The sequence below is a fragment of the Crotalus tigris genome, unplaced genomic scaffold (genome assembly GCF_016545835.1).
Source record: "Crotalus tigris isolate CLP2741 ecotype Arizona unplaced genomic scaffold, ASM1654583v1 scf7180000024339.11422700, whole genome shotgun sequence".
NCBI lineage: Eukaryota > Metazoa > Chordata > Lepidosauria > Squamata > Viperidae > Crotalus > Crotalus tigris.
Genome location: NW_024100509.1, coordinates 1,834,887 through 1,848,732, shown reverse-complemented (window position 1 = coordinate 1,848,732; position 13,846 = coordinate 1,834,887). Strand labels below are relative to the sequence as shown.

The window sequence follows — 13,846 nt, the reverse complement described above, 5'->3', positions numbered from 1 at the left end:
TTGTATAATACCATACCTGCAAAAGCCCAAGAATAAGAAGTGTAAGAGATATCAGGCAAGAGAGAGCTCACAGTATGGAGGAGAAGAGGCGCACTTTTAGCGGCTGGCAAAGCCTCACAGAGACGAGCACAGTTGTTGATAGACCGACTTCGCTTCGCTTATAGGGAAAAATAAATTAATAGAAGTAAAAGAGTAATTTTATTTTACTTAACAGGATGATGTTTTTCCACATAAAACAGAAAATAACAGGTTTAGAATTTCATAAACATGAATGCTGTGCATATACAATTCATTAAGGTAAAAACCAATACAGAAGAAATTCAGTAAAGTGTATCTGTCTGTAAGGTTATCCAATATTCAAGATTTTTTTTTTTTTAGAAACCCAGTTTATTAGAAAAAGAACAAGAGGACAGAAAGACAATCTTGCTTTTGGAACTCCTGCAGCATTAATGTTGCTCATCAATCTTATTTCTCTGTGTTACTGATTCCATAAAAAGCACGTCTTATGCTTACACACTGGATTACTGTAGAGAAAATGGCCACATCATCATCTAGGAATCTGTGAGAAGATGGCAACCGAACAGTTGTGGCAAAAAAAAAGTGAGGATATCACACCATGGTGATATCAGCATTGACAAAATCACTATCAGTCAATTACAAAAGGCAGTTTTACTTGGAACAGCTTACATCATGCAATAATATCTTTAACACCATCAAACAATCTGCCTCTCCCAGGTTCTTGAGAAGGATGCATAAAAATGCCAATTTGAGTCTAAACATTTGGCTGACTTTGCAACAAACAAATCCATCAAAAACAACATCTGCCTATGCCAGGTTCTTGGGAAGGACTCGATAGGTCATGGGTGTCAAACTTGGTGTGTCATGTTACTTGTCACGCTCTATCACAACTTTTTTTGCATTGCCGGAGCTAGGGTGGGCACGGCATCTGTATGATGCAACCGGCCCACGGGCCAGCAGTTCGATACCCTTGCGATAGATGGTTAAAAATGCCAAATCCAATCTAAACACCTGGCTGACAAACCGAAATAACAACAATCTTTAATTTATCTTTGCCAGAGCCTAAAAACTGCACTGGAAATGGTGCAGAATTATTAGATTTTAAATGGCAGTTTTAAGTATTCTGGACACAGAACAATGTTGGGAATTTTGATCCTTATTAGTTCAAGTTTTTCAGTGTTCCAAAATTCTTTGTTTTTTTAAAGGAATGAATTGTCCTAAGATATTCATTATCCAATAAAATAGCAAGCACTAATTCAGTCTTGATTCTACCCATTGAAGCTAGCTGAAGGACAGAAAGAAAACAGGCTGAGGGGAGAGCCAATTAAACCCATGTTAATGGACTGACAACCATTTTGGATATAACAAAGAGGCTGCATTTCTTAAAAACAATTGCTATGAAGAAATAATGCTAATTATATAATTCTAATATATTATTCCTACACGTACCCATGTGCTTTCATTTTCAAAGAAATGTTGCCAAAGCCAAAAAAGCACGTACAACCATTTTCTGAACAACTGTTCAAATTTATGATAGTGCTGGCAAAGCCAATGGAGAAAGTTGGATTCATTTAAAGATAGCATGATTAACTTAACAACCGCAACAAAATGGTTGTAAGATCAGTTGCAACTCATTTAAAAAACACATCGCTTAGAGATGGAAGTGCCAATCCCAACTGTGCTTGCAAATTGAGGACTACCTGTGCACATACAGTAGTAATGTGAAATGAAGGCTGCACAGCTGAGCCTTTAGACTGGTGAATGCAAGAACTGTTGTGATGTTGCTTGACAAGCTTTGCATGTTGGACAAAAAAATGCACTGTGCAAAATTCAAGTCAGTAGTTGGTTAAGCGCATAGTTACTGTTGGTTGTTCATGATTCATCCATTGCTGTTGCTACTTTAAAATATTTTTTCAGCAGGTTTGACAGTAAGCAGCATTCAGCATGGAATACCACTGTATCTATCTAGTCAAGGAATTTAAGTAAGTGCTGTAAGTCAAGAGCAAACACTATATGTAGAAAGCATATTCAAAACATTGTCTCTCATTCCCATTGTATGAAATGAATTAATTAACTAGCTCCTTTTTGTTTTGGAAGGTCCACTTTTTCACTAACTATAAGAAAATAAACTCTCACAGAACTCTTTCTGCTCTGGGTTCCTTCCCTAATGCAGAAATGCTGACAAAAATATTCTGAGTGAATGGGAAAAGATAAATAAAGGGAGTTTCTCACAAATTAAATATTGTCCTTGCTACTAACAGATGCAGTCCCATCCAATCAATCTTCTTGTTGCCAGACCCTAAGAGGCAGATAGTTACAAATGTTATCCAGTGGCAGAGGCATCAATCTCATCTGAAAAAGCTTAAACAATGTATGTTACACAGCACGGTGGCCATAAAGCAACGTGCCATGTGAATGTCCCGCTTAGTGATAAACAATTCTAGCATTTCTGGTTTCCATCGTTAAGTGAAACATTACATGGTTGCCATTTGCAACCTCTTGCTGGTTTCCTCATTACCTTTGCTTGTTTGAAGCCAGCCCAAAAAAAGGTCAGTCCTGGGCAAAATGTGACATTATAATTGCAAGCCAGGTGCCAGGATTGCGATCATGTGAATGTGGAGTCTTGCAGCAGCTGAAACTCTGAGAACTGATTGCAAGCACCATTCATTCAGTGCTATTGCAAGTTTGAACTGTCACTAAATGTGCAGTTAACTACCTGTAGCATAGCTAAAGGAGGCAATAGTAAAGAACCATGAATCTGATACAATAGTTTTCCAAGCTAAGCAATAAATGGTAAGTTCTTTATCATGGTGGAGAACAAGAAAAGAATTTGCTCCTAGACAAGTCTCACAACTAAGATTTGTACACAGATGGTTGATAATAGAACTAATTTCCTCTGCTTAGTAATATTTTTCAACTGCGTACCTTTTCCAAGGTACAAAGTTTCTGCACACCGATATGGGAGATGCTAAGTTCTTGTCTTACCTTACTCCAAAATCCTACAGAATGGAGCCAGGAGTAACTACAGAGGGAAATTAAGCCTACTAAAAGAGTAGGGGTATCATCTTTTCAATATAAAGCTGTTATTCTGAAACTGAAAAAAAAACCAAAACACTTCATGATGATTTATAAAAATCAACCTCATCTAACTATAAGTGTCTATAACTAAAATAGGGAAATAAGACAGAACTGAACAGTGTACAGCATTTTGAATAGTTGAAACAATAGATGCAGTTCATCCGAAGGCAACCAACAATTTTAAAAACTTTTAAAAAGCTTCACTCACTCGCCTGCTGCTTGCGTGGTCTGATTCCTAGCAGGCAATGGACTTGTTCCGATCTGCGGCTAGGGGGTTGGGGGACCCCTGCTATAGACCATACATCCATTACAAATATAAAAATCTTTGCAAGAATTTATGAGAAGTATCTGGATTTTATGAGTAGGCAACATAAGTCCTTATGAAGCATGAACTTCCTGGCAAAAGTCCTTTCCTATTTTAAAAGCTTTTGGAGTGTTTCATCCATGTGTGACAAACAGACTACAAAGATACAACTAGGAAGAGGCCAACTAAACCATGAGTTCTCTGTTGAGACTAACCCTGGATTTTTCAAGAAACCATGATTAAAACAAGCCATGATTTAATTAGCAAAGATGAATGAAGAAAAGTAAAGCCCCCCCTTCCCAAAAATGGAGATGAAAATGTCTTACTAGGAACCCCAGAAAGGCAGTAAAAGAAACTGAGAGGCAATCAGAGGAATATTTTTTACAGTAGAGGTCATGTTACTAATCAAACTTCCAAAGTTGATGAAAAATTACAAGCATTTTTGAACACCGAAAGAATGCAAAAATATTTGTTACAGATTTTACAAGAATTTTGTTTTTACTCTTAGAGCTACAAGTATTTCAAACTATATAACTTATAATAATATCGAACCTGCCAGTCACAATAATCTTGCAATTTAATAGCTAGGGCCTTTACATTATACAAATATAACCTTTGAATCTTCCATAAAATTAAAGAACCCGATTAAATACTTGAAAACATGTGCACACATATACAGTAACTACAGAAAGAACCGTATAAGACAGTGGTGGCGAACCTATGGCATATGTGCCAGAGGCGGCACTCAGAGCCCTCTCTGCGGGCACGCACACCATTGCTCCAGCCCCGCCTCCCCCCGCAGCCTCCTCACCAGCAGCCCTTCCAGAGAAGTCTCCCCCAGGCAAAGCCTGTGCAGAGCAGCGCAGCCAAGGACATGGCACCTGGGCAGCAGTGACAAGACTCCGCCCTTGCACCCCATCGTGTGCAGATGATGCTGTGGGGTGAGGGCGTAGGGTGTCGCTGCCACAGCACTGCAAGGCCACCTAGGCGATCTGCTGCAGTGGGCCATGGAGGCGATGAGTGGCCCTGTGGACGGGGCAGGGGTGGAGAGCGGGCTGGGCAGTTTTTGGGCACTCGGTCTCTAAAAGGTTTGCCATCACTGGTATAAGAGTTTCAAATGTTGTTTCAATCAATGCAATGCAACCTTCCAGAATCAAAAACCAAGTATGTGCTGCCAAATTATGACATGATGATCATATAAATGATGATCCAACTATTTTTAGACATAAATGTGTGAAATCTCAATTAGTTTGCAATCCCAGCCACTATGTTCTACCATCTTACAATTTAAAAATGCTTAATTTACATATTAATTCTATATAATTAACAATGAATAACCAAAACGGAAAGTTCCCCTCTCTACCCACATCCAAGTTAAGTGTCTTATACTAACTGGACCAGAAACACTCACTCTAATATTTGGTTCACATACAAATTCTCAGCCAAGGGGAGGGTTGCCAGATCTTTAGAAGAATCCTAGGGCAATGAAAACAATCCATATGCAGAATTGTATAGAAACCACAACAAAAACCAGATTGTTTAAAAAGCAACTCAACAAATCAAAGGAAATATGAAATGTTAGAAATTAATTAAAAAAAACTGCTGACATTTTTATTATTAGACATTTTATTATTTTATTTTCTAACCTGTTGTTCTCTGACGCACTGTATTCCTTGTTTTCTCAATTCCCGGTACTCCTGAGGTGGTAGCACTCCTAAATCTCATTGGTTCTGTAACGTCAGGATGATCTCTCCAGCTTAAAGAAAACGATCTTCCAACTGCAGCTCCTTTTTGAGATTCTAAAATGCCACCTTTCAATAATGGAATGTACAGCAAATTTAATCTTAATGCACTTAGAGAATTCAAGAAGATCAGATTGTAAATAAAAATCTAATTAAAAAGAACAGTTAACCAATTGATTAATCTCCAATACAAGGGTCTAAAGTGGAGTTGTCATTTAAATAATTTAAAATGATTTCTAGCACCAAAACTTAAACCAATTCTGATTTCAGGAATGCAGTTAAGGAATTATTAGATAATGAACATTACCTATTGGAAACTTCCCCAATAAATGAGTTTTTGTAAGAACCTGCTGAAGCAAGTAGTTAATAGCTAACCATGGTCAGTAAAAGCAAGAAGTGTATATAAGAATAGAGAGCCAGTATCTAAACCAAAGCAGACCTTTGCCTACACATAGGCAAGAAAACAACAATGCACTGATATAGAATAGGTACCTGGCTCAACAGTAGCAGCTGTGAGAGGTATCCCAATAGACCACCAATTAAGTATGATCCAGCAGTGTGCTTCAGTTGCCAAAAAAGCTAATGTAGTCCTAGGATGCATCAACAGAGGAATAGTTTCCAGATCAGATGAAATGATAATACCACTTTATACTGCACTGGTGAGACCACACAATGACTACTACATCCATTTCTGGATGTTCAGATCCAAGAAAGCAGAGAGAAGCAACAAATGTAAGAGGTCTGGAGTAACTCCCCACATCAAGAGTTACAAATAGTGAATGAAAAGATCTCATGCACTTAGGAGTATAGTCTGAAAAAACAACAACCTAAGCTTGCAACACACAGTGCTGTGCTGTTTCTGCATTAGAGAGCTGTTATAGAAGTCTTTGCCAGATCTACCAGTGACCTTGAAATTGAAGTCTCCCTCCTTTATTTGACCAGCTCATCCCTATCAATTCCCACATTTTTTTTACAGATGGGCTGCATTTGTGAGATTTAAATACCGGAAAGGAGGAAACGGTCTACAGTTGTTGTGGCAGAGACCCTGGCAGACAAAGAAGTGGGGAGTTGGCTAGAGAGCAACAGAAGGCAAACACCGGACTTTCCAAAAGTGTAGAGAACTTGCTAAAGTTCATTCTACTCAGTCCCATGAGCATCCTGGGGCATCGTTTGAAAACAATAATCACCTCTTTAGCGCTTCAGTAGTTTAAACCTAAACTCAAAGTCCCAGTCAAAACAAAATGCCTAAAGGTAAACTGTTCTGGCAGTGGCATTTTGCAGCTTGCTATGTTGCTTTCACACCAACAGTCTCAATTACACTCTGGGTGCATAAGCAGCTTCTTACTTAAATATGAGCCAGCAGTGTGCTGCAGCTGCCAAAAAAGCTAATGAAATCCTAGGTTGCATCAACAGAGGGATAGTTTCAAGATCATGTGACGTGTTAGTGATGCTTTATACTGCATGGGTGAGATCACACTTGGAATACTGCATCCAATTCTGGTCACCACGATACAAGAAAGGTGTTGACACTCTTGAATAACAAAACAGATGATAAGGGGTCTGGAGGCTAAAACCATATGATGGATTGAGAGAACTTGGTATATCTAGTCTAACAAAGAAAAGGACCAGGGATAATATGAAAGCAGACTTCTAGGACTTGAGAGGCTGTCATAGAGAAGATGGAATCAACTTATTCTCCAAAACAACTGAGTGGAGGAGAACAACTAAACATGTGGAAGATCCTAGAATTAAGGCAAAATTTCCTGACAGTGATAACAGCTCACTGCCAGAAGTTGTGTACTCCATCACTGGGGGTTTTCAAGAAGAGACTGGACAGCCATTTGTCTGGAATGGTATAGGGTCTCTTGCTTCAACTGTCCTAGAAGACCTCCCAAGTCACTTCCAACCCTATTATTCTATGTTCTAAATGTAGAACTGCTAATTCATGTTGTATAATATCCCCAAATAACTTGTAAACATCAAAGTATCTCAGAATTATAAAAACAATAAATACATCTAATAAATATATTTATGGAAATTACAGTGTTGTTTATTCACTTCTCTACATTTTTCATGCATTAGAATATTTCTTTTTAAAGAAATAATTAGTAGGGATTGTAGTTATATTAATAGAAACCAAATTTAGGGAAAGAGAATAAAAATAATGGAATAGGCAGAGAAAAAAGGAAGAAGAAAAAAGAAAGGATATAAAATAAATATATAAAGAAGTGACTTCCAACCTTCATCACAACTATAAATAAATTTAATAACATTTATACCCTATAAGGTTAAACAGATATCTTTTCATCTCATATCTCATTGTTTTTCATACACTAGAATATTTCAAATGACACTGCTAGATCCAAGGATAGGAATTTTTTTGAACAGTTTATCATTCCAGAATTATGCAAATAAATAACTAATAAACATTTCTTAGATTTCCACTGGGATTTGAATTGAAATAAAGTATTATCTGCTTCTGAATTTAATCACAAGAAATAAACTGCTTATACATGTTGGAGAATGTCAAATTCCATTGAATAGGTACTTTTTAGGGAAAATCAGTATACAGAGGCTTCATGTAAACACATGATCTCCTTGCATGACCTTTCAAACAATAGCACTTTATATATTTAGAATAAGCTTTAAAATTGCATTAAGTATAATATTTGTTTTTTAGCATTTATTATTTTTCTTGTTTCATACAGATAATTTCAATACAATCATTTGCTTATCATTTACCTCTTCCTTTTTGTATTTTCTCTTTTTGTTCACTTAGCTTATCTAGTGGCAAGTTGGTCATTTCAACACCATATACTGTTCTTGCTAAAACAGATGTTAAAGAATCCATTATATTAGCCCATTCCATTATTAGTTCTTCCCAATCTGTAAGGGATGACAGCACACGTAGCAACTCGTCCCAGAGCTCGCGAGAAATGTAAACACTCAAATTTGCTCGGATCCAAGCCACAATGAGAGTCTGTGGTTAAAAGACAAGGAAGAATGGAGAACAGGTTGGATTCTCATCTTCAAATAAACGAAATTCAAATGAACTGATTTTTAGGTAATTCTTGACTTACAACCAGTCATTTAGTGACCGTTCAACGTTACAATGGCACTTAAAAAAGTGCTTATGACAGTTTTCACACTTATGACTGCTGCAGCATTTCCCCACAGTCACATAATCAAAATTTAGATGTTTGGCATTTATCACAGTTGCAGTGTTCCAAGATCACCTTTGTGGCCTTCTGAGACGCGAAGTGAATGGGGAAGCTTACTAATATAATAGCTGCAGTGATTCACTTAACAACTGTGGGAGAAAGGTCATACATAAAATGGGGTAAAAATCATTTAACATCTGTCTTGCTTAGCAATGAAAATCTTGGACTCAATTGTAGTTTTAAGTTGAGGATTATCTGTACATATTTCTAAAGAAAGGAAAGGATAAATACATTTATACCGAATTGTTCAAGGTAGATGCATTATTCCACATTATGGAATACTGTATAATACATTGTATCTAGGAAAACCACAAAAGTATTCCATGCAAACACATAACAGATTCCTATTATTTTGTATTAATTTTTTTAGATTTAAAATGTTTTAAATGTTTTGTCTTCTACATGAATTATGCAATATGAGTAATTAAGTATAGCAAAACATCCAACTTATCTGTATTCTGAAATTGTTGATTACTAGTTAAACGTCATTTTAAATAAACAATATTTTTATTATCTTTTCCCTAGTAAACAACATTAAAAGTATTTTTTTATTTTTAAAAGCTATTTGATTCTGTTTCCAAATCTATTAATTGCAAGTTAAAATGGGGGAGGGCAATTTTCACAACCTTTAGAACCTAATACTAGAGGTAGGGAGTAAAGAGAAAGAAGAAATAAAAAAGGGAAACATAATGAAGTAGAAAGTGATGGAAAGGATGGAAATCTCAGTTACAAAATAGGAGATATAAAAAATCTACCCAAGACACATAAAGGACCCCATTGCCTGTACATTAACCCTCAAAGTTCAGGGAACAAACAGGGAACAAACAGGGTGAACTTGAAGTTCAAGTTCAACTTGAAGGCAGATGTGATATAGTTGCCATTACTGAAATGGTGGTTCCATCTTCAAAAAATGAAAAAAAAAAACAGATCTAGGAAACTACAGACTAACATCAGTACTTATAAAGATACTGGAAAAAATATTCAAAAAACAGATATGTGAACATCTAGAAACAAATAAAGTTATAACTAGTAGCCAGCACGGGTTTGTTAAAAACAGATCGTGCCAAACCAATCTTATTTCATTCTTTGAAAAAGTGATTAATTAGTAGACCAGTGAAATACTGTGGACATAGTACACTTAGACTTTAGCAAGGCATTCAATATTGTAGACCACAACCTACTTGTTGATAACCTAGAAAAATGTGGGATAGACAGCATCACCACCAGATGGATTTGTAACTGGCTGACAAACCATACTCAATGAGTAGTCCTTAATGGTACTATATCTACCAGGTTCCATCTTAAGGCCAGTACTCTTCAGTATCTTCATAAATGACTTACATGAGGAAATAGAAGAGGAACTCATCAATTTTGCAGATGATATTAAGCTGGCAGGAATAGTCAACACCCCAGAAGGCAAGTTCAGGATCCAAAAAGATCTTGACAGACTTAAACAATGGTCCCTATCCAACAACATGAAATTTAATGTGGAGAAAAGCAAGGTTTTATGCCTAGGCAGGAAAAACTAAAGGCACAAGTACAGAGTAGGCAAAAAACAGACTCAAAAACAATAACTGTGAGAGGGATCTTGGAGTCCTAGTGGACAATCACTTAAACATGAGCCAGCAGTGTGTGGCAGCAATCAAAAAGTTAATAGAATCTTGGGTTGTATAAACAGAGGCATAGAATCAAAAACGTGAAGTATTAGTACCGCTTTATAAAGCTTAGTAAGACCACACCTGGAATACTGCATCCAGTTTTGGTCGCCACATTACAAAAAAGATGTTAAGACTTTGAAAAAAAAAGTGCAAAGAAGAGCAACTAAGATGGTTAAAGGCCTGGAGACAAAAACATATGAAGAACGGTTGCAGGAACTGGGTATGGTCAGTCTAGAGAACTAGGGGTTGACATGATAGCAGTATTCCAGTATCTGAGGGGCTGCCACAAAGAAGAGGGGGTCAACTTATTTTCCAAAGGACCAGAAGGCAAGACAAGAAACAATGAATGGAAACTAATCAAGGAGAGAAGCAACCTGGAATTAAGGAGAAACTTCCTAACTGTGAGGACAATTAACCAGTGGAACAGCTTGCCTTCAGAAGTTGTAGGGGCTTGATCACTGGAGGTTTTTAAGGAAAGACTGGACAGCTACCTATCTGAAATTGTATAGGGTCTCCTGCTTGAGCAAGGGTTGGGACTAGAAGACCTCCAAGGTCCCTTCCAGCTCTGTTCTGTTTGAAATCAGTTTCAATACACAGCTCTATTGAAACTGATTAGCAAGTCTATTGAAACTCTATTAGCAAGTCCCTAGAGATGAAAAGGAGGCAAGATCCAAGAAGGATTTTCAGCTCCTGAGCAGAGAGGAAGCATAATAAGCTAAGAGGGTGGGATGCCTTGGGCAGGTGGGAGAGGTCCTGAGATGCCTGGCACAGGCCATACAGAAGTGTCTCTTTGCTCATGGACTGAAAATTGTCCTTGCACTTTGATAAGGAGCCTTTTCACCTTCTGAGTGGAGCCCCCCAGAAGTACCCTGCATCCCTGATATGGGACACCCTCCACTTAACAACCACAACTCTGAGTTCTGGGACTGCAGTCTTTGAGCAAAGTTGTCATGTGGGCAGTCATGTGACATATCACTTAATGCCCGCTTCACTCAACAAATGAGATTCCAATCCCAATTGTGGTCATTAAGCAAGGAATACCTATATTAAATAATGAACCTCATATATTACCAACATTTTTATGTTTTTGTCATTTGTATGCTTCTAATGTATGACAAATACATGAACTTGCTATATCGTGCTATAAAATATCGTAACTCTGCAACACAATTATTTTCTGTGTAGCTGGGACTCAGGCAATGTATAAATTTAATTAATTAACTACAGCACTTCAAAACAATGTTTAAATTGCTCTACAAAAAAATGAGACATACCCGAAATAGTAAGCCTGCTAAACTTTGACCAAATGCATCCTTTATCTGATCATCTTTGGAGTTGCTCATGACAGCTTCTGTTATGCTAAGAAGCATTTGCAACATATGCTCCCTAGGATAAAAATAAAAATATATAGTTTACATATGAAAAATGTAGAAATTTGCTAATGGTATTTATCTTAACATTCTCTCATAATAATGTTGACACTACCAACACAGGTACTTCTAACAGCGCAGAAAAAGTCACAAAGTAAGAGAAGCAAATACCTTCTCTATTAGGATTGTGTATACTTTAATAATGAGTTCAGGTAGTCCTTGACTGACAACAGTTGTTTAGTGATGTTACATCACTAAAATGACCATTTTTCACAGTTGTGAGCTTTGCAGTATCATGATCAGAATTCAGATACTCCTTTTGTGAACTTCTGACAAGCAAAGATAATGGGGAAGCCAGATTCACTTAACAATCAGATTACTAACTTATCAACTGCAGTGACTCACTTAACAACTGTGGCAAGGGGGGTTGTAAAATGGAGCAAAACTCACTTAATGAATGTCTCGCTTAACAATGGAAATTTTGGGTACAACTGTGGTCAAAAGTTGAAGACTATCTGTACTAAAAAGGGATTTGGGCCTTGTATAAACACAATATGCCTTTACTATTCATTAAAGGAGCCTGCCTTGTTTTGAGACATCAGTACAAACTTGAAAAAAGTTCCTGTTGTTTTAAGGAGCTTGCTCCTAAAAATTAGTGCAACTCTTGAAGCAGCGTAATTAATCTTTCATTCAGACACATGTGGAAAACACATATAATTATGTTCAATACCAGCAGAAAAATATTATCACAAGCATTTCAAGTATTTCTTACTACCCATTTTCTGTGTGCATAACCTCAAATAATATTTTACCCCAGGTTTCCCCAAGTTATCATCCTAAATATAGGTGGTCTTGGTTTGGCAACCATTCAAACTTACAATGGCACTGAAGGAGTGGTACTTACAAGTGGACCTTGTACTTATACCCAGCACAGTGTTCCACAATCATGGGAATCACAATTTGCAATTTTTCTTGCCAGTTCCCACAAATAAATTGAAAATTTTGGTTACATGAGCTCCTCGCTTAGTGACCTGTGTGGTCCTTGCTTAACTACATGGCAACCTGAACTGTAGGAATTGCTGCCACTAAGCGGCACAGTCATATGTTTTCTTGACCTATTACAGTATTACTTAATGACAGTGTTTCCAGTCCCAATTATTGTTAGTAAGTGAGGTTTTTATCTTTCAGAATTCATAGTAATGGCAATGCCAGCTGGGAATTCTAGGAGGTAAAGTCTGGACAGCACCCAAGTTAGAGAAGCTGTATGATCTTGTATTTAAAATATTTCCATTATGACATGTAATCATTTTACTAATAAAGGAAAACATAATGATCCCTTTATGGAAAGATTAAGAAATCTGTTTTTGTTAAGGACAGAAATCGTAAAAATCATTTAGATTCAACATTAAAAAAGATTTCAACTGAAATACAATAGAGACACCTAGGTCAGGGGTAGGCAACCTTGGCTCTTTTATGACTCATGGACTTCAACTCCCAGAATTCCTGAGCCAGCAGTTGCTGAATGTCAGAAGTGAAACTTAAGGCCAAAAGTATATTATGCCTTCTGTAGGGTTCAGACCCTTTGAAGTCTTTTTAAAGAAGCTTTTTAAAAAAGGAAAAAGGACTATCCTCAAGCAATAAGAAATTAGAATTTCATCCCACTCCTCCAATGACATCATCATAGTACTCGGAAATTAAAAAGAAAAAAAAAGTAAACCTAAAGTCTTCAGTAAGGAACATGCTAACCACCCTTAGTTCATGGCTTCTTTATCTTATTTATCTGTCAGTACTGGCCAGAAGAAGGCTGCATAGAGGTTTAGAATGCAAAGGGACAGAACTTGGTAGACTATTTATATGGATAAATCAAAAGTTGTCTCACTCTAATATGCCCTATCTGTTACTACTGTGATTTTCAAATCACATTATAAAACATTTGCTTTATTTTAAATATATTTACATATATTTAAATATATGTAAATGCAATATTTAGCATTTCAAATCAGGTCTTATCTAAACCACGTAATAAAACATTTTATAAGACAAAGTATAATTATTGAGCAAATTATTTTTATTAACATTATAGTTTTATTTTTTATTTATTCAATTTCTATAACCACCCATCTCAATCAAGGACAATGATTTCGACTATATTTTGATTTTTTAAAAATAATGTCCTAAAAACTAAGTCCTGAAAACAAATATAATCCATCATGGAAGTTTTTCATTCATTTCCCTATGGTTTGGAAAGATCACAATATTGATATCACAATTATATTTAATATGAAATAGTCTTAAGTTAAAATAATATTGTATTTGTCCTTATGGGCAGAAAGACACAATATAAATTAAAATGAAAGTGGTAATAATTGACAGTATTTTATCTACATTACATTTATTCAGTCATAAAAAACATGTATTTCAAATAATCCTGCGTTACAACAAGATGCTTTTTTTC

At 36.4% G+C, this 13,846-nt stretch overlaps 1 protein-coding gene across 4 annotated transcripts in view; it reads right to left on the bottom strand.

Moving 5' to 3' along the window:
• The window catches only part of RALGAPA2 (Ral GTPase activating protein catalytic subunit alpha 2), a 171,550-nt gene that overhangs the window by 118,011 nt on the left and 39,693 nt on the right, over window positions 1-13,846 (bottom strand). For 3 of the 4 annotated variants that reach the window (XM_039326149.1, XM_039326148.1, XM_039326151.1), the window contains 4 exons: window positions 11,296-11,407; window positions 7,885-8,122; window positions 5,047-5,211; window positions 17-157 (listed from right to left, as the gene is read on the bottom strand). In XM_039326149.1, coding sequence (XP_039182083.1) covers window positions 17-157; window positions 5,047-5,211; window positions 7,885-8,122; window positions 11,296-11,407 — 656 coding nt within the window. The remainder of the gene's footprint in view (window positions 1-16; window positions 158-5,046; window positions 5,212-7,884; window positions 8,123-11,295; window positions 11,408-13,846) is intronic. The other variant, XM_039326150.1, reaches the window with a different exon arrangement.